This window comes from Diadema antillarum, unplaced genomic scaffold (genome assembly GCF_040938485.1).
Source record: "Diadema antillarum isolate AM-2024a unplaced genomic scaffold, OU_Dant_1.0 seq00000531_RagTag, whole genome shotgun sequence".
NCBI classification, from domain to species: Eukaryota; Metazoa; Echinodermata; class Echinoidea; order Diadematoida; family Diadematidae; genus Diadema; species Diadema antillarum.
The window spans coordinates 944771-966443 of NW_027271482.1; the positions used below are offsets into that span (position 1 = coordinate 944771).

Sequence of the window (21673 nt, forward strand, 5' to 3'; positions counted from 1 at the left end):
CCAACTTACATGGCTATACATCCATGCAAACAAGCCATGCAAAAGTCACGGTGAGGTTTCAAGGAAGTGTGTATGTGCGCATGATGATATGATAATTGACTGTCCGTTCGTGTGTATGTGTGTGTGTGTGTGTGTGTGTGTGTTATTGCATATCATGGAAGAATGTGTGTTGAGGTGGTTTATATGCATTATGAGGATTTGTTTGAGTGTTTGTTGGTGCTTGCTTATACGTATGTATTTGGGGTGTGCATATGGCAGTTCGTTTGTGCTAAAATCAACGATTGAGAAATTATTTACGGCGTGTCGAAATTATTCGCTCATGCACAAAGCATGGCAAACTTATTCCGGGACAAAGAATAGTGATATGGAAACATTTGATTGCACATTACTTGAATATGAGACCATTCTGAAGCAAACAATTTTCACACAACAAAAGGTATACAGCGTGTCCCAGAAAAAACGAAACCGGGTTTCCATGCAACTTTTTACTATCAAAATCATACATTTTCTTTATGAGATATACATCAATGGCAAGATAAACTTTTCTTCTTTCATTTGATGTACAACTTAATGTCCATCGTTCATGCATGACTGACTTAGAACAATGAACAGTGGTGCTACCAAATTTTCATATGCACGCGCAAATTGTGACTTTAAGTGAATTTTTCAGACTTTTAACGTTACGTTTTCAAAAAAAAAAGTTCATAACCCAATATTCATATTTTCTTCTTTCATATGAGATCTCACGCGCCAAATATGAATAACGCATGCTTGAGAAAAATTTGCATGAAAACATGCTTAATTTCCACCGATTCTACGGATAGTCGAAAAACAAGCATTCAGCTCTCCCGACTTAGCAATTAGACAATGGGCTCATCTGCACCATTGAATTCACACAAAACAACCGCAGTGCTACAATGAATGTTGTTCGGGGGGGGGGGGGGGAGATATTTACAGAGAATGCTGTATGAGACGGAAAGCCCTTTGTTGTCATTTATTTAGAATAAGCTATGAGACATAACCAATAATTGAAGACTAATATCGTGAGTATTCTCAGCTGCAAGTAGTCCAATGGCTATGGGAAATCAACATTACAACAATGATAATACACATTTTGATGATTTTGTACCTCAAACTTATTTCACTGTTTTCATTCCTCTGTACATTTCCCTAACGCGTGGTTAGTCCTTCATTACTGACAGGGATTTGAAGTTTTTGAAGGGGGGGGAGCAGAAAGAGAGGGTACATCCTTTTATTCATCATTGAACTTGCGCTTCTAACCTTACAAAGGTACAAGCGCAGGGCAGGAAGTCGGGTATTTTTTTTTTTTTTTGGGGGGGGGGGGAGTTGGGGGGCTCGGAAGGTTTTTTTCGGTCCGTTACTCCCACCCCACTTTCCCAAACATTCCGCTGATGGACATCCTTTGCTCTGTAGTTAGCTGCATGGTCAGGCAAGCCCATGATCATATTCTAATTTACGACCCTATTCACAACCGAACCGTCTGTAACAATCCCTTTCACCCCTTCCCTTCATGTATGTTTAAATTTATTTAAGCATGAAGGCCATTCATTGTTATCTGCTAAGTTGGGAATGTCGGGGAAAGCTAACTGGCTCTATATTTACTATTTATCTATCTGGGTAAATTTGAAGTATATTTTCAAGTTAAGAAGTTTTCTCGAGCAGGCGTTGATCATTTTTTTCTTTCATATGAAAGTAAAAAGAATGGATATTAAGGCTATGATTTTTTTTTTTTTTTTGCAAAAGATTGCTGGAAAAGTCTGAAAAACTCATTCAATGTCGCCATTTGCTCGTGCAAATGAAAATTTAGTAGCACTACTGTCTATTGTTCTAACCAGGGAGGTGAGACAAAAAGGAGTGGGCACTCTGCCCTGAGGGTTTTCCCTATCACTCAACACAGGATTACAAGGGATCAGTGGCCCAACGAACAAGTAAACGACCTCTTACGTAACGAGGTCAGTCTGATCGTTATCACTGCTGTTTGATGTTCGATCCTCGGGGCCGCGGTGATTTGGCCCTCTATCGTTAGGAGTATGGACAGGCCAGTTGACTTGTGTGTGTTCACAAGGACGTGTATGAGGGTTTTACATTCTTTACGCAGGCTCACACGGCATGTACTCTTGGGACCTGCTAGTCTAAGAATTCAGCTCTCGATAGATGCAAAAATTTTGAAAATCGGCCAAGAAGAAGTTGAGTTTTGACAATGTAACTGTTTAACAATAGCCATTGTTTTGCTCTTGTCTTAATCAATTTTTTTTTCTTTTACAAATTTATTTATTTCCTCTTCATTATACAACATAACATACAAAATCATATTACAAATCATGTTTTGTTTAACAAATTAACAACAACAACAACAGTAAAAGATGGGTATCAAACTCTTCAACAATTGAACAATATCCTAAAGATACAGTCAGCTCTCGTTACAATAAACTCCTTGGGCCCAGCGAAATCACCGTGATCTTGTCACTTTTGAAACCTTGCCGTATCCAGGGCGCAAATACCCCTGAATAGGAAAATTTTCAAACCCTGGGACCCCCAAAAAACTACCCCATCACGTCGGGGTTCTGCCATATGGATATTCTTTATCACGAGAGTCGACTGTATGTTCTTCTACAATGACCTAAAAAATATTTTCTACAGGGGACCATTTCTTATAATGAAAATTTAATTTGTTTGTTCGTTTTGTAATGTTGGATTCTATATATCGGATATTAACAATAAATGCTGTCAATCCATGAAATTTCACACCTGTATCTTTGCATCTCTGAATATATATGTACCTTTTGTATAACAATATTAAATGATTCAATAAACTCCTGTGGGGCCCTTTCCAGTCTTTGATGAATCCAAACATTACTCTAATTCTTGTACAATCCTCTAATTTGACATGAAAGATCGTACCAATTTCATCCACAAATTTTTGAAGTAATTCTTTGGCAGCTTTACAATCAAAAAACAGATGTACAGGGGTCTCAGCACATGACTTACAAAGCGTACACAACTCTGATTCTGATATTTTCATCTTAAACAATCTTTCATTTGTGTAAAGTATATCATGCGACAACTTGAACTGAAATTCTCTCAATTTTACTTCAATTGTACATGTAAATGGCAACATATATATTTGTGTCCAATCTTCTGGTTGAATTCCATACTTGCCAGCAAAAACTGTTTCGCAAACAGGTCTTGATTTAATCTCTTTTAAAAATTCCTCATATATTGGTTTTGATTTCACATTTTGTAACTGTGAAATAATAAGATCCTTTTGTTTTTGAGCCACTTCTTCTTTCCAAAACATCTCCAATAGGAGTGTATTGAAGGAACATTTCGAGTATTTTTGAACGGAGTCTACAATTGCCATATACATCATATTATATTTGCTTGGCACTCCTTTCCTTAACCAAAATTCAAAATCAATGAGCCGTCCATCAATACTAAATATTTGATATATATAACATAAACCTGCTTCAACCTGTTATTAAACTTCCAATAAGATGGGCCCACAGTGTACTCTTTAATTCTCAGATGTAAATTCACAAAATCATGATCTGACAAAACACAGGGGACCATATCACAATCTGTCACCATATTTTGTACAGACTCATGGATTAACCAGAAATCCAGTCTTGACTGAACACAAGGATTGGAGCGTCTCCAAGTAAATCGTCTTAATAACGGGTTCTTGTCTCTCCAGATATCTATTACATGATAAACGTTTTTAATATTTTCTATTATTTCACAAGAGTGCTTCCAAGTGGACTTCATATTACCGCCCTCTCGGTCCAATGCCAAATTTTGAATAAAATTAAAATCTCCCCCTATTAATATTGTCTGTTCAGCATCATAATATTCTTGTATAGTCAAGTCTACAGCTTTAAAAAAATGCATGTGGTCTTTTTCATTATTTGGTGCATATACATTACATATCATAAATTTTTTCCATATACTTCCATTTTAACCAACAAAAATCTCCCGTTAGAATCTTTCACTGTCTCTATCAATTTTATATGTGGGGTTTTCCGAAATATGATACACACTCCCCTACTAGAGGAGGTTCCATGACTGAATACAATATCGGCTCTTAATTGGTTCTTCCATAAACTTTCATCCTTATCAGTCGAATGGGTTTCCTGTAATAAAATAATATCCTTTTTAAATTTGGATAAAAAACAAAAATATTTTTTCCTGGCTTTAAAGTCCCCTAGCCCATTAACATTATGGGTCATTAACTTCAGATCCTTATACATATTTACATATTTCACAAGTAGGTAACCTTGTAAATTCTTATGACCCACCATGATCAAGACAAAACAGACAACAAAACATTGGCAATGAAAAAAACACACATACAATTTGCATGAAATCGAATAAAACATGATCACAAGGAATCCAAGTGCCCCTGGGCATCTTCACAGTTATTTTTTTCTCAGGTTGGCAAAAATAAATGATTTTCCTTATCACTTAATCACATGAATAGTGTATCTTGTCTTCGGAGATATCAACTGTTAATATACTGCTGGCATGACAGGGTGCTGACTGCTGAGCTATCGCAGTCGTGTCAAGAGTTTTTCAAAATATTTCGTATTTTGTTAGACCATTGTCTACTGTGCAAAAGCAAACTGCCAATATCCATTCTATCTTGTGGTGTGCTGCTTGTACTCCACTTCTTTTCCGCTCTCAGTCTCCCTGTAAAACAATCGCGCCGGATATTTGAAGTACACCTTTCGCTTTGGGTCCTCCTCTTTCAGCTTTCGTTTCAGTGGCAGCAATTTCCTCCTGCTTTCTCGCACTTCTACCGGCAGCATCTCATCGACAAATATCTGGTGATCCTTTCCGTTGTGCTGAAAAGGCCTCTCCTTCAAATATCTGCGGGCACTGCTGATCACTGTTTGTCTGGTTGTGTATCTACTGAAAGCTACCACAACTGGGCGAGGAGGGCCGGGTTTTGGCCTGATGCGGCCTGTGCGATGAGCTCTTTCAATGCTCACTTCACCTTCCATTTGCATATTTGACTTGGCAAATTCTTTGATCAATTGCTCACACTTTCCAGCGTTTTCAGCACCTTCAGGAAACCCGTAAAACACAGCCGTATTCCTCATCTCTCTCGCAGTGAGGTCAACAAGACGCTCTCTCAATTTCATATTCTCCTTTTCTTGCTTGTTTACTTGGTCCTGTAACTGTTTGATATCAAAACGGCACGACTCTTGCTCCTCTTTCAAGTTACTGATTTCTTTCTCATTTGTTTCAATCTTACCAAGAGCTGTGTCCAACCTGGATGTGAGATTGGAGTTCATTTCGTCTATCTTGTGGATAAGGGCCGCGAGTAGTTCATCTGTAGTTGACTTCTCCCCGTCTACTCGTCGTTTTTTCTCAAGCGAGGAGCGTGGAGGTGATTCCGCCGACGCGCCCGGGCTGGTTCCCTCCATATCTCGGTGAAGTGGTTTCACTACCGTGTGCACTGCCGAGTCAGTTAAGCCGTGTGCATTATCACTGTCACTGTGTTCTTGCGTAGCCTTCTCCGTAGTAGCGTCGCTAAAATCCATCTTAGGGTCAGAATCCTCCTTTTCCTTGAAATAATGGGAGATTGTAACGACTCCTTGGTCTAAGCTCCTTTTTCTCGATGTCATTTTGACTTTTCAAACTGTAATAGGCGAAATGAGCTGCAATTTTATTTCCTCCTAATGCCTCCGTAACACTCAGGCACGTCCTAACCGCACAGCGCCATCTTGGATTCCTGTCTTAATCAAATTACGAAGCAATGTCAAGTGTAAATCCTGACGAAATTGACGAAATTCACCTGTAGATCAGCAGATGTTGGGGTTTTTCTTTAGTCTGATGTATCACTTCATTGTTCGCTCTTGTTGGTTCTCTTGTCATATTGTTTTGGAAACTTGCGTACATCCGCCAAGACATGTTTTTTTCTGGTCCCACTAACATATTTTTATGAGCAATTTTAGTTCTCCAGGGGATGAAAACACTATTTGAATGTTTTTTTTTTTGTTGTATGCTGGGGATATATTGAGGCAGGAGGGCTCGAATCTACAACAGAGTGGTCATGATGGAGACTACTATAGGACCTAATCTTGGTGAAATAACTTGCCTCCTTGCCTGGTGTATGGTGAGAACATGTGAGAGTTCAGTGAGAGCTGAACTATCTCACATGTCCTGTATCACTGTATGCCTGATAAGATATTCACCATGGCGCTTTTTTTGTCTGTCTCTCTGTTTTTGTTTTATTCTTATTTGAAAGCTGAATGGGTATTTTTATGATGGTTGTTGCTGTTGTGGTTGGTATTTTCTGTGCTAGCTTGGTATTAAAATTATTATTATCATCAGACATTATTAGGGCCTGTGTTCCACTACTCAGCTGTTCATGTTTCCTTCATATTCTTACAATCAGTATATTATTATTGGTGCTGCTAATCATTATTATAAAATGTTTTTAAGTCTGTGTTAATTTGTTTCCATTTCATGTAAAAGTTATTTCACCATAATAGCATGCAAAGCACATTTGTTCCCAAGAAATCTTATAGTACATGGACATGTAAATGCACATAAATTATAATACCTTGAATACTAGCTGCAAAATTCAAAATGTGACCATGGAACCAGTTCACTGCACATCACAATGCACCAGTGTTGTTTGCAGGCACAGCAATGGGTAATGCACCAGTAATGCACCAGTATACACCACCCACCAGTACCATGTGGAGTAATCCATGGGTGGTATTCTGTAAGCGCGATCCTTATTTCGATCCTAGGAGCGCGCGTAGGACAGAAAATAGGATACCCTTAGGACAGGCAAAATCGGTATTCTGTAAGCCTGTCCTAAGCCTATCCTAGGACAGTCATTTATGAATAATGAATATTAATGAGGAAAGGCAGGACACGCCCGGCGCAGTATCTATAAGCCAATCATCTGGCTATAATTTTAAGCAATAATGCGCGCCCAAGATCTACATTGCTCAAACATGCGCTTCACGCAGCTCTTACTGTGCGAGGAGTTAAAATGTATTGTCAGTCTAATTTTACAGTTAAGAATACAATTTTGATTATCAAAGCTTTAGCACGCACTTAGCCCACCATAATAGATGTGACCTTACGAGTTCCATTAATTAGCATTTAAAGTTTTTGCAGAAATTAGCTCAAATTGTGAACTTTTGGAGGATGTTGGGGTAAACTGGGATATCATCACTGCATGCCAAACTTCGCCATTAATTCAAAGTTATTATAAAATATATAAGATTTTCTTAAATGAATATAAAGAATAATAATAATAACAATAGATGCACTCACAGACACACACACATATGCGCTCACATTATTCTATAAATATGATCGATATGCTTGGAATAATAATGTCTTGCTTATAGTTACTGTTTGTCCCACTTAAACCAAACCAATGTTCCACTTCTCCCAGGAAAAAAAAAACAAACAATGATAACAGAAATATGAGACTTATAGCAATATAGCGTAGCAACCCGTTATATGGCTAGCATCAAAAGTCCGATACATGTGTGCCCGGCCATTCTAAATATTAGAGAGTTATTCGAGAAACTTCATCAAATCACAATTTGTGTCCCACTTAATTCACCCCGCTAGCTCTCCCCTATCTTTATGGTAGTATAGACTAACTTGCAGGGCAATGATAACAGAATAAATAAAGGAGATTACTGATAGATTAAACAAAGATATAAACATGGAGCTACTGTAGCTCCATGATATCCTTGTATACGGGTGCTGTTCGTTATTCCGAAGGTTCGCTATTCCGAAGGTTCGTTAATCCGAAACACACAAATTCTCCATACCTAAAGGTTCGTTAATCCGAAAATGAAAAAAAAAGGGTTCGTTAATCCGAATATTTGTGGCGTTATTTCGAAGGTTCGTTTTTTCTGAAGATTTGTTAATTCGAAAATGAAATTTGGAATAACGAACCTTCGGAATAACGAATCTTCGGACTGGAGCATTCGGAATAACGAACCTTCGGAATAACGAGCTGTAACCGTATAAACACGTAAGTTCACTACATTTTGAAAAAAAAAATATTAACCCATGCACATGGACTGTTAGGTCACCGGGTTGCGTCACACACTACGTACGTCTTAACAATAATGTGAGCGTATGGATCGTTGCGTTACTAGTACTTTACATGGCAGGCGGAACCGTGCATGATGGGGGCCGTGGGGGCTCAGGCCCCCCACACTTTTTGTGCACCATACAAAGAAATACATAAGGTGTCATCACTTTGGGCCCCCACAATTTTTTTTTTACCCGGAAGTACGTAAGTGGCACTAAATAGAAATAGATAGAGATCTTGAAGTGTTTTGTTTTTTATTGTTCCATATTCCACATTTCAACAAATACATAAAACATAAACATCACAATACAAAAGCCTGGATGCATTGTCAAGTACAGGTTATAAGGACAATAAAACATGTGAACATATGAGGAATCTACATAGAAGCATTGCTTGTAGGGTGTAGATTCCCAGATGCGGATGTGAGATCATTTCTTACTTGGTTATGTAATTTAAGGAATGACAATTTGTGAATTGGAGAAATATAAACGCACAAAAAGTAAAAAGAAAAAGAAAAAACATAGAAAACAATGTCCGCGGCACAGACTTCTTGAGAGTTGCGTGATCACCCGAGCGAGGTACAAGTCAGATGCAGTGCTGCAATAGCAGAGATACCAAATGTGTACGAAGAAGTTCAGGAGATAATACAGAAATCACGAGCGAGGCACATGTTACATAATCGATAATGTCAGTAATGTGAAGTATGAACAGAGAATGTCGAGGAGGATTGAAGAATAGCTATAGATATGAATTCAGAAAAACTAATTTAAGTTTATGCTTAAATGAATGAAGAGACTGAGATTGGATCATTTCTCTATCCAACTCATTCCAAAATTTAGGTCCTGTAGTGGTTATTGTTTTTAAAGCAGATACGGTTCGTACAGGAGAAAGATGACAAAAATCTTTTTGTCTAGTAGGGTAAGAATGAACTTCAGTATTTTTGACAAACATCGAAGTAATAAAGAATTAAGTCTAGTTGTACAGCAGTTTCCCCATGCCAGGATTCCATAACCTATATAAGGCAAAAATAGAGTAGAATACAATGAATGCAGAACATGTTTAGGAAAATACTGTTTTAACTTATACATAACACCTACATTTTTTGATAGTAATTTACGCAAAGAATCAACATGAACTTTCCATGTCAACTTAGAATCAATATAAAGACCAAGGAATTTTATATATTCCACCTGGTTCAATTCTACGTCGTTTACAACCAACTTGCCCGGGAAAATATTGATTATATTGCTAAAAACCATAAATTTTGTCTTGGTCAAATTCAATGACAATTTATTTATTAGCCCGAATCCACTTAGATACTGATTTTAATTCAGTATTTATAGTATTCAGTAAAGTGTGCGGAGCGCGGTAAGGTTATGTTTTTCCAATGTAGACTTTTTTTTTATTCGCTTGTCAGCTGAAGAAACCCAGAAATGGAAAGGGTGAGAGGAGCTGAGGACCTTTTTTTATTTTTTTTTCTTGTTAGCTCATGAAACCCGGAAGTAGGCCCCCACGCTTTTAAAAACGTTCAGTCGGCCCTGCTTTATTCTTCACGCGACCTAGAAGCACACTGCGTACGTTTCTTTTTCTTTGGTTACTAGATCTTCATAGCAACGACTTCAAGGGTCACGTAATGTGGGCGGCGAAGGTAGGCTACTTGCACTGCGTTCGCATGACGTTCGGGTAGACGTTGAGCATAATAATAATGATAACAACAATAATGACAATAATAATAATAATAACAATAATAATATTATAATAATGATAATAACAATGATAATATTAATAATGATAATAATTATCATTATCACAATATTAATTATAATTATAATAATAGTTTTTGTTGTTATTGTGTACATAATGTACTTTTTATTTATTTTGTGCTGAATGAAATGAAGTGTGAATTGAATTGAAAATGGCGAACAACAAACAAATAAACACATACCAGCTAGATAAAGAATACAACTGTTTCGAACATTATAGACTGCAGTTTTAGAATCCTCAGTATGAAAGGAACATACAACTCTGTTATACGATTCATGTATTTATTTTCTTGTTCATGAACATACAAAATAAGAGACAGTGGGTCGTCAGTAGGCCTATATACGCAATAGCCCGGCATAATCGCCAGAGAAAGATTGCCTAGAGGCTATCCTTATTTTTGCTCCTAAACTTGATCCTACTTGTGCTTACAGAATACCACTTATCTTAAGATCTCATTAACATCTAATTACATCTAATAAACATATCAAGTTACGCCCCTATCCTAAACTGGGAGAGAAATAAGGATCCCTGACGTCACTATCCTATTTCTCCTCCTACGCGCGGTGTTACAGAATACCAATCGCGTATTTAGGAGCGAAAGCTGTCCTAGGATCCTTACAGAATACCACCCCAGGTTCTGGCCAGGGAGGTGGTGAGACCCACCAGCCTGTTGACAAGGATTGCGCATGTGCACTGTGCGGCCAAGCGGCAGTAATCTAGTTAGTGGAGTGGTCTCTTGGGGAGTGCGGCTCCGAGGATGGTTCAAAAGACACAAATCCAGTGCCCACTCCTTTTCCTCTCACCTCCCTGTTCTAACTCAGTCAGGCACTAATTTTGAACAATGAGTTGTACATCAAATGAAAGAAGAGAAGTGTATCTTTCAATCCACGTATATCTCATAAAGCAAATGTGTGATTATGATCGCAAAGAATTGCAATGAAACTAGGTTTCGTTTTTTCTGGGACACGCTGTATAATGTACTCTTCAATGAATCCCACAAGAATTGGAACAATCATCCCCCAGCATTCCCACTGATTCCCACTGATCGGATAGCTATCCCCTTTACGACTGATGGAAGAAAATGAATGCAGTGAAAAAAATAAACAAAGACAGACAATATTTAGGGAGGGTACCTCCCTCGTATGCCTTTTCTCTCGGTCGCTCTCTCATCGCTGAAATTGACACACATATACTATTTTGAAATCAACGCCGCTTTGAACTCTAAACGCGTGCTCATACACGTTGAAGGCATTGCATTGCCACAGTAGACTTTTGCTCCTGCCTGCTGTTGAAGATTTATGTGGTAAGACTTTCTTTTCAGTTTGATTAATATTTAATTTTAATGCTCGTTTAGGGTCCCGCACCTACAAACCATTCACAACACATACTATGCAGCCCCCCCCCCCGACACATACGCATAACTTACCAGTCATACCCACCCCACCAAAGCATAACACTGGAGCAACCACCCCAACCACACAATTCATAGTGCATTGCCGATGACAATTTTGTGCAGCTACGTTTCATTTTGCCTGCACAAGCTGTCACCACCGAGATCAAAAATTGGAAACTGCACAAGCAGCATAATTTGTCGCCAGGCGATAAATTATGCAAGAACGACAATTTGTGCCGTAACACACCATATTTAGCGCAAATAGGTAATTGCATGAAAATAGTCAATGCAAATTTAGTGTAACCTCAACATTGTTGTAATCATGTATTTATTGATAAGTAGAACAAAGGACATGTTGACATATATACCAGGTCCATGGTCCTATTCTGGACACATGGCAGGTAATGACACAATTACAAATGCTTACCGTACACAGTGAATAGCAATATAGCTGTATTCGCAACAGATTTGTAAGGTTGACAACAATTACACAACATTAATTACACAAAATTAAATACATTTCCCCACGCAGTACCCATACACTGTATTACCAATGACCAATGTAATAATTTTACCTAAAGAACCTTTCTACATAATTACTACATTGTTACAAAGTGCCTTTCACTCTTACATGTTACTTTCTAAGTGATTAACATCCCCCAGTTCTGTTCTTTTCTTGCTTAGAATATGGTGAATGATGAAAGTATTGCATATCTGCTAATGTCTTGATAGAATGCAGTGGGACTTTGTTTGGATTTATATGTTTTGAGTAGGCCTTTCAGTCGTTGTTTGTTTTCTAGTGTTATCTGCGCCCTTGCTTCGATCTCGATGGCAAGAAAGGAAGGCTTAATAGCCCTTGCGCTTTTATAGTTCATTCAACAACACTTTGTATTTCTCTACTTTTCTTTAATGAGCGGCCTCAGTGTTAGGTTCGAAAGATACTGTCAATTCAACAATTAGGATTCGTTTTACTCTTTCTAGCAAGACTGCTATGTCTGGTCGTTGATTAGTTGTATTTACGTGGGGTGGAATCGTTCCGCCTGCCTCTTTGCACTCATCTAGATCAGCGTATATTACATGGCCAGTGGGAAGAGACTCTTTGATCGTACGGTAAATATATTGCAATATGTTGTTGTGTGTCCATTCGTACCTTTCTAAAATTTCCGGGCAATTTGACAAAATATGGTGGAGAGTGCCGGTTGTATTAGGACAAAATACGCACTTGTGTGTTAACCTTTTCCCCCACCTATAAAGATTTGCATATGATGGTAAAGAGTCATTACATGCATTTGTTACAAAACTTAATACCCTTTTCGGCAAGTTGTACATAATTGATTTCCAGGTGAGATTTTCGTCAGAAAGGGCCAGGAGCTTTACGTATTGACCTTGCACCAACAGCGGTTCGATGAGGTTTTTTCCAGTACCCGGTTATATTGTCTTCAAGTGCACCCTTAATCGTTTTCTTTATAGAATTCCACTTACTGTTATCGACATTAATGGTGTCTTTGGCCTTTTGCAGACTTTCATGACAGAGGGCCATCATTACTGCTTATTTGACCATTGTAGTTCTCGAATGAGAGTACAATCAAGTGCGTGGTTCACTAAGTTGTCACCTTTTATTCTTGACCGCGAGCATGCGAGGGTATGACATTATTCATTTTTTTTTTTGAGATGCCATGGGGGTGCTGTCAAGGGAATCCCAACGCATCACCGGCCAGCCAGGGGGAGGTGCAAAGCACTTAAATGGGCGAAACACTGGTGATCCCTGGTGTGCTGCTGACGACCCATTGGCATTGGCGGAGTTAACATCTTTCCGTTTATTATCTTGCTTTTGAGACGCTTGGGAGAGGCCAGGTGACGACTGCGAATAGAGTAGTGACACCCCGGATAGGTGGGGCATCAGGGAAGGCTACCCTGATGGCCATGGCAAGCAAATAACCGGCCACTCAGAGTTACCGGTTTTAAGTGTGGCCCATTTGCGGCGTAGGGCTGTGCGCCAGGGCTGATGGGTGGCAGTGGGAGGGGTTTTTCACCCCTATTGATGAGTGTGTGCCCACTAGACTGAAAGGCTACTTACCCGTCCCATCCGCTTTTTCACATTGAGTCGTGCTGAATAAGAATCCATGCTGGATTCTTGAAAGGGCGGGTACTTTGACTTACGACAATGAACAAAGATCAAGAGGGTGTGTGTGAGGAATGCGGGAAGAGGTTCAGGGGAAGAGAGGTGTGGCAGTTCACAGAACAAGAACGAGCTGTGGAAGAGTGGCAGTAGGGCATGACTGCACCCGCACTCAGCTGGGTGAGACAGTGGGAGGTCCCAGTCAGGTTTCAGACCACAGAGCCGGAGACCCTCAGCATGCTCTACATGCCGTGTTTGAGTGGAAGGAGCCGATTGCATGGCCACCGGCGAGAAGTGATAAGTGGGAGCTTTTTGACATCAAGCTTGCAGGACTTTTGAAAGTGGAATTGGATAGGAGTGTTGAAAAGAAGATGCGTATGTTTGAGGGGTTGTGTTACGGAGCTTGTGCAGAAGAGTTTGGGATAAAGCCTGTGGGTAGTGGAGGTATGGGGAATGTGGAGGGGGATCTTGGAGAGTCAGGGTCGAGGAGACAGCGTTTGATGGCCCAATTGAGGGCGGAGAAGAAGAGCTTGCGGCGTAGGTGGAGGCAGGCAGATGGGGAAAGGGATAGTCTGAAGAGTCTGTATGAGGACCTGAAGAAGAGGTATGTGGATGTTAGGAGGGCTGAATATCAGTGTAGGAAGCGGAAAAGGAGGAAGAGGGAGAGGAGGAAGTTCACAAAGAGGTTGTTTTGAGGAAGGGGTATCAGGAAGTTTGGAGGTGTCGAAGGAAGAGCTCGAGAGGCATCTGAAGGCCACATACTGTGATGGAAGGAGAGAGGAGCCTTTTACTGGGGTGGCAGGGCTATTGAGGCCACAGGAGCCAGAGGTCAGCTTTGACTTGAGTGAGCTGAAGTTGTGGGAGGTTGAAGCTGTGGTTAGGAAGGCCCGAGCTGGTAGTGCAGCTGGGCAGAATGGCTTGTCCTACAAGCTGTTCAAGTACTGTCCTCGTATCCGAAGGGTGCTGTGGCGGATCCTAAGGGTACTATGGCGGGAGCGGATTGTTCCAGTCAGCTGGTGTGTTGCAGAAGGGGTATATATCCCCTTTGGGATATATACCCCTTCTGCAACACACCAGCTTGCCAAAGGCATTGGCCAGTTTAGACCAATTTCGCTTCTTAACGTGGATGGTAAGATCCTCTTTAGTGTCTTAGCGAGGCGGTCGTCAGAGTTTTTTATGAAGAACAAGTTTGTGGAGACCTCTATACAGAAGGCAGGGATCCCGGGTTTCCCTGGGTGCACGGAGCATGTCCAGATGATTTGGGAGTCAATCCAGAGGTGCAAACGTGAGAAGGAGGATGTGGATGCCATCTGGTTGAATCTTGCAAATGCATGTGGATCAGTTCCTCACAGGTATCTCAGTTTTGCTCCTGAGTTTTTCTGGGTCCCTAGGGTGATTCGGGAGATGGTGCAGAGCTACTACAGCCAGTTCAGGATGAGATTCACGACCCAGGCTTACACAACAGAATGGCAAGCGCTAGAAATTGACATCCCCATGGGGTGTCCAGTCTCACCGCTGCTGTTTGTCCTTGGGCTGGAAGTGTTAACCCGGTGTGTGGCCCCGAGAATTGAAGGGTTGACGCTGGCTGCAGATGTGGTTGTACCTTCGATTAGGGGTCTCATGGATGATCTCACAATCGTGCCTGGTATTGAGACCCAGGTTGAAGATGGCCTCCATAGGTTAGAGGATTTGATGGGCTATACACGGATGAAGTTCAAGGCTAAAAAGAGCCGCTCAGTGTCAGTGCGGAAGGGGAAGGTGGTCGCAAGGAGGTTTCAGATTGGGGGAGAAGATATCCCTCAGGTTACTGAGCAGGGGGTAAAGAGCCTTGGGCGGTGGTATGAGGGCAAGTTGAATGATAGGTACCGAGGAATTCAGATCTATGACAAAGTGGTGGAGTGGTTGAAGAGGGTGAACAGGACGCCCATCCCTGGGAATGCGAAGGTGTGGTGCTGCCAGTTTGGCTTGCTACCACGGATCATGTGGCAACTGCAGGTATACGAGGTGGCAGTGTCCAGGGTTGAGAGGATGCAGCAGAAGATGAAATCGTGCTACCGGAAGTGGTTAGGCGTTCAAAGAATGCTTACAGATCTGGCATTCTTTTGCAGATCAGGCAAGTTGCAATTGTCTATGACGTCAGTGGTAGAGGAGTTTAAAGCTGGCAAGGTTAGGTTAGTGATGATGATGAGGGAGTCAAAGGACCAGATAATAGCTTGAGTTAGGCCACCGATCCACACAGGGAGGAAGGGGAGGGCGGAGGAGGCTGCGAACGAGGCAGTGGCAATGGCAAAGTGGAAGGAAATGCAGGGTGCGGTTCAGGTGGGGCGGAAAGGGGTAGGGCTTCATCAGGGTGTTAAATGGTACAGCAAGCAAGGCAGGAAAGGTAGGAGGGAGTTGGCCATGGAGGCGGTTAAGGAGGAGGAGGAGGAGTATCGCTTTGCAAAGGCTGTACAGCAGGGAGTGCATGGAGCATGGACTCGATGGGAAAGGGTGGAGCAGAGGAAGGTGTCATGGAATGACCTTTGGTCAATGTCCTCTGGAGCTGTCCGTTTCATGATCAGTCCCACCTTTGATGTTTTGCCGTCTCCAGTAAATCTCAGAGATGGGGCATTGTGGAGGATGGTGGATGCAGGGTTTGCAACAAGGCGAAGGGCTCACTAGAACACATTTTGTCAGCATGTGGAGGTTTATTACAGGCCTATACATGGAGGCACAACCAGGTGTTGAAGGAGATGGCGGAGGTGGCGAGGGTGGCAGTGGAGGCAAGGAAGAAGTATATGCCTCCTAGGGTGAGGGGAATCCGGTTTGTGAAGGAGGGGTGAGATGCAGTGTGAGAAGGAAGGGTCAGAGGGATGATGGTGTGGGGGGGGGTATCTTAGCAGCGGGGGACGATTGGGAGGTGCGGGTGGATGAGGGGAACCGTACAGTGTCAGAGGAGGTGGTGGTGACTGCCCTTCGGCCGGACATGGTGCTGGTGGCTGGGTCTGTGCGCAGGATAGCAATGGTGGAGCTGACTGTGCCATGGGAAACAAGGATGGATAAGGCAAGGGATCGAAAGGTGGACAGGTATGCTGATTTGAGAGAGTGTGAGAAAAGGGGGTGGAGAACGGAGGTGGATACTGTGGAAAGGGGGTGCAGGGGATTTGCTGGACGATCGGTAAGGAGGTGGGTCAGAGGGATGGGAGTAGGTGGTAGGGACAGGGAAAGGTGGATCAGGAGGATTTGTGGGGCAGCGGAGACAGGATCTGCATGGATACTTGGGAAGGTGTGGGGGTTGGTGGGAATAGGGGGTGTAGAGACAGTGTTAATGCTCTGGAGTGAAGAGAGGTGATTGATGCCAAGCGTTTTTTTTTTTTTTTGCGTCTTGTTTTGTGGGGGTGCTGTCAAGGGAATCCCAACGTAGCACCGGTCAGCCATTGGGAGGTGTACAGCACTTAAATGGCCGAAAAACTGGTGATCCCTGGTGTGCTGCTGACGACCCATTGGCATTGGCGGAGATAACATCTTTCCGTTTATCATCTCATTCCGTTAGGTATATGTAACAGACCTATAAAGTACCATTAAATTAAAAAAAATACACATATATACAAGTAGGTCCAGTCTCAGATTCTTAGATCTTCATTTCTTGTAGAAGGTGAAGTTGCAAAGCCATTCCAAGGTCCTTGTTGAGCCCTGTTTCAAAAGACCTAGTTTGGATGATGAATTTCATTTCTGCTAATTTTCTGGCTTCTCTGTCTTTAAAATTATTGCCGATGATACAGAATTGCAGATCCTGAATTGAGTGGTTGCCTGAGTTGAAGTGTTCGGCAACTGGAAGTGATGAGTTGTGTTGAATTGAATTTTTGTGGTTGGTGAAGTGAAGTCTGAACTTAGTACCTGTTTCGCCAATGTATCTCGCGTTAGGGCATTTGGAGCACGAAATGCAGCAAACCACATTTTGGGTTTCGCATGTGGCATGAGGGGTAGAAACAGAGAAGCCAGTCGTTAGTTCCACTTTTTCAGATGTTAGCATATGAGCACAAATTTGGCAACAGCTTTTGACATGGGCGGTTAGCCTTCTGTTTTTGTTTCTTTGAGATTGAACTCCTTACCAACAAGTTTCGTAGGTTTTTCGAGCGTTGATGGGATGGTTTGAAAACACGGCAGGGACAAACTTGTCAAGAGATAGGTGTTTCCACTCCTTGTTGATTTCGTTAATCAACGTTTTTGTGGAGGGATGATACGTATTTACAAGAGGTACCCTGTGAGATGGTTTAGCAGTTGAGATTTTACTTTTGAGTAATTCTTCACGATTTTTTTGATTTAGCTCTTTCTAGATTGCGATTTATCATGTGGATATGATATCCTCTTTGTAAGAAGAAGCCCCCTGGTGTGATTGCTTGCTTGTAAAATTCCTCGTCACCTGAGATGACTCTCCGGTATCTCAGAAACTGACTGTACACGACTGCTTCTTTGCAGTGTTTTGGATGGAAGCTTTCATGGCGAAGATAGATGTGTTTGTCAGTGGGCTTGTGATACACACTTGTCGAAATATTGTTTCCGTCAGTTATTTTGAGTTTTATATCAAGGAAGGCAATCTCTAAATCTGACTTTGACATAGTGAATTGGATGCTTCGGTTGACCTTTGCGAAGACTTCATCAGCGACTTGTCTGAGTCAGACCAAGTTAAGAAATATTTTCAATGTATCTCAGATAAAGGAGAGGGTTCTTCTCATATTTGGATAGGAAACTTTGCTCTAGCTCACACATGAATATGTTCGCATATGAAGGGGTGTAGAGCCCACTAATGTCAAAATCGACCACTAATGTCATAACAACCACTAATTGACACTAATTGACACACGTCGACGACAAATGTCATAACAACCACTAATGTCATAACGCGTCGACGACAAATGTCATAACGACCACTTCTGTCATAACACGTCGACGACAAATGTCATAATGACCACTAATGTCATAACACGAACACAACCACAAATGTCAAAATCGGATTAATATCACAAATGTCATAACACGTCGAAGACAAATGTCAGAATTCTTATTTTTACTGCGAATGTCATAACACGTCGACGACAAATGTCAAAATGTCCAAATTTACTGCAAATGTCATAACGGTAAGAATGAACATCAGTATTGTAGGCAAAGAATGCTTCAAATGAAGATGGAAGTGTGTGACATGCTTAAAACATAGAAATGGCTGTTTGGAATGTATGAATATCAACTTTTAAGTGCTTTTTAATCTTTAAAAATGGGAGCGGTATGATCAAAATAGTTGGATTAGGAGCATATTCTAATTGCTTTCTTTTGTAATAACGAGAGTTCTTCGATCTTGGTTTCGCAGTAGTTCCCCCAAGCAATGTTGTAATAATTTAGATGCGGAAGAATAGAAGCATTAAATAACACAAAAAGAGATTTTATAGATAACAAACTTTCAATTCATATAACATAACTATATTTCTAGATATTAAACTTGACACATCTAAACATAATCATGCCAGGTGATATTGGAGTTTATGAAATACTCCTAAAAATTCAACTGAAAATTTCCTAATAAGAGGTATATCATTAATCATAATATTGAGATTTACAGGTGGAGCATTAAAATTTTGAAAATACATTAAATTAGTTTTGGTCATATTCAATGATAGCTTATTACGTTCAAGCTTTACATTATTTTCCTTTGTGTAAAAGATTGCACTTGCTCTCGATAGATCTTTAAACATGGTGGGCATCTTCCTGGACTTCTCCAAGGCCTTTGACACAACCACGAAATATTACTTCATAAAATGTATCATTAGGAAATACGTGGAACAGCCTTGGAGTGGTTCAGGAACTACCTTTCCAATCGAAAGCAATGTTTTCTTAAATGGGTATATATCTGAGTTACAGAATGTAGACTGTGGAGTTCTACAGGGCAGCCTGTTAGGCCCACTGTTGTTCATTTCATAAACATGTATAAACGACTTCGGTAAATATTCCGATACAATGTCTGCTAGTCATTTTGCTGATGATACCGGTTTCTTTTTTTTTTTCACATCATTATCCCTTGATTTTTAGATAACTAAATATATGTTCAGGCGTGAGATTCTTCAATTTGTCTTCCTCTACAAATTGCTGATCTGTAAATTAACAAACATCTCGGAAAATTTACAGATCAGCAGTTGTGATCTTAACAAATTCAATTTGTAGAGGGAGACAAATTATAGAAACTCACACCTGAACCTTCAATCTTCTGAATAATATCTTTCTTTACGAAAAGATATTTTTTATGGTATTTCGGTAGGAAATGTTCCCCATATCAAAGTTTTAGGGATTATTATTGATAATATACTTTCCTGAAAATGTCATGTAGATAACATCTCCACGATTTTATCTGTGAATATTGGTGTTATGTACAGAGAAAAGTTTCACCTCCCAATTACTCCACTACTTCTGTTGTATTCCTCTCGAAATATTAACCTACTTACATTACCATTTGGTGGCTTGGGGCAACATTGGTGCTTCTGCAAAAAAAAAAATGAATAAATAAAAAAAGTACTCCGTGTAATTTTCAGCTCTTTTACAAGATCTCACACAGATCCATTATTTTTCGAGAATAAATTACTAAAATAAAAGATTTCCATAATTTTCAATTGGATTATTTCATGCTTAATTAAAAAAAAAACGGGACTTTACCTGCTTCCTTGACTAATATGTTTCACAAGAATTTGTTTATTCATAAATACTCCACTAGGCGATCTGAAGAATATCATTTACCCCATTGTTAAGGTTCTTGTTGGCACAAAATATGTTCATATATGACGGGCCAAGATTCCGGAATGTATTAACCCGTTGAAGACGAGTCCCAAGCATACTTGGGCAGGTGTCTATGGGAAATGCATGTTGTAGCAAAATCAGCCCGTCCTCAACGGGTTAAGTGATGATATCAAAAATTCCCCATCATCAGCTGTATTTAAAAGGAAATTGAAGTATATATTTTTGCAATTGTGGATTTGTATAACCACAATTTATTTCATCAAACCATAGCCTATTCCGTGTATGTAAATGCCCCTACCACACATCTTTCCTCTCTTCCTTTCTTCTTTTCTTTCTCCTTTCTCAACACCCGTCCTGATTTTCGTTGTATTGTTGCCTTCGTATTGTTCTTGTTCGTACTCGGTGAGTCTTAGTTCATGTACTAGGTGTTTCAAAAAACATTTCCCACTTTTGATCGTTAATAGTTCAAAAAATATTCATCCGATAAAACTGTCATTGATATGAGTAATAATAATCATAATAATGACACTTTTATAGCGCATATAACAAATGAATGTTCCCTACGCGCTTTACAATCTCATCACAAAACATACTGTAATTAACAATTTACTTTCAATACACACATGCATGTACAAAGAGAAAAGAAAATATCAATTCACAAATAGATAAGCCTTCAAAGAAGATTTGAATGAGCCCAGTGAAGCTGACTGACGGATATGTTGTGGTAGTGAATTCCACAGTCTTGGGGCAACAACTGAAAAAGACCCGTCACCATAAAAATTTGTATTGACTTTAGGTATAATAGCTGAATAGTGGACAATTTTGTTGGAGGTGATTTAAATGTGAACGCATAAATCAGTTTCATTAAATCTAAGATTGATTTTGAAGTAAGATTTCAGACTTTGGTCAAATTTTAACCCTCTGTACAAAAATTGAACTTTGCACAGGAACCAATGATGTGTATGTGAGTGTGTGCTGACAATGGCCCTGAACAATGGACATGCCTGAACCACCTGTTGACTAAGCGTCAGTCTCGCACTCCCAGGTGAATGAATGCTTAATCAATAATTAATGTGGATTGCCCTGAGCACTGCTAGTCTGAATTCATGCACGGTAAAGGGTAAAATGCATGCACATGGAAAAATAAGCACATGTTTCCATGTGCTTGCAAACACCACATTTCATTCAAGCTGGCAATCATTTTCAAATTTTGCTTTACATATCACTAAATTTGGGATATAAATAAGTATAATTGATCTAAAGTTCTTCATTTCAATACAACTGTCTACGTACTAATAGTCTGACAAATTTGTCACTTTTTCGATAAAAAGAGATCATTTTTGACAAAGAGTTCAGTAGCATTTTTCATTGGGGCGACTTGTTTCACAGTAGATTTATTTAAGGCTCCATGTACACAAGTGTATACTCTAAATGATTTTCTTTGCTTCCTGTCACCATCTTTACGACAGAACAGGGGGTATTCATTGTAATTTCGTTTTTCAGAAGTAGGGAGAGTACTGTCACGACTCAACGACAGTAT

General features: G+C 40.3%; 1 protein-coding gene across 1 annotated transcript; it reads right to left on the reverse strand.

Moving 5' to 3' along the window:
• Window positions 1–4507: 4507 nt before the first annotated feature.
• On the reverse strand, window positions 4508–5754 carry LOC139734510 (uncharacterized). Its single transcript, XM_071645290.1, has one exon. It carries the CDS (start codon window positions 5646–5648, stop codon window positions 4656–4658), a length of 993 nt encoding a protein of 330 aa, XP_071501391.1. The 5' UTR covers window positions 5649–5754; the 3' UTR covers window positions 4508–4655.
• Window positions 5755–21673: the final 15919 nt, after the last annotated feature.

Coding starts and splice junctions, on each gene's coding strand:
- LOC139734510 (XM_071645290.1), bottom strand. CDS start 5,648: ATGACATCGAGAAAAAGGAGCTTAGACCAAGGAGTCGTTACAATCTCC.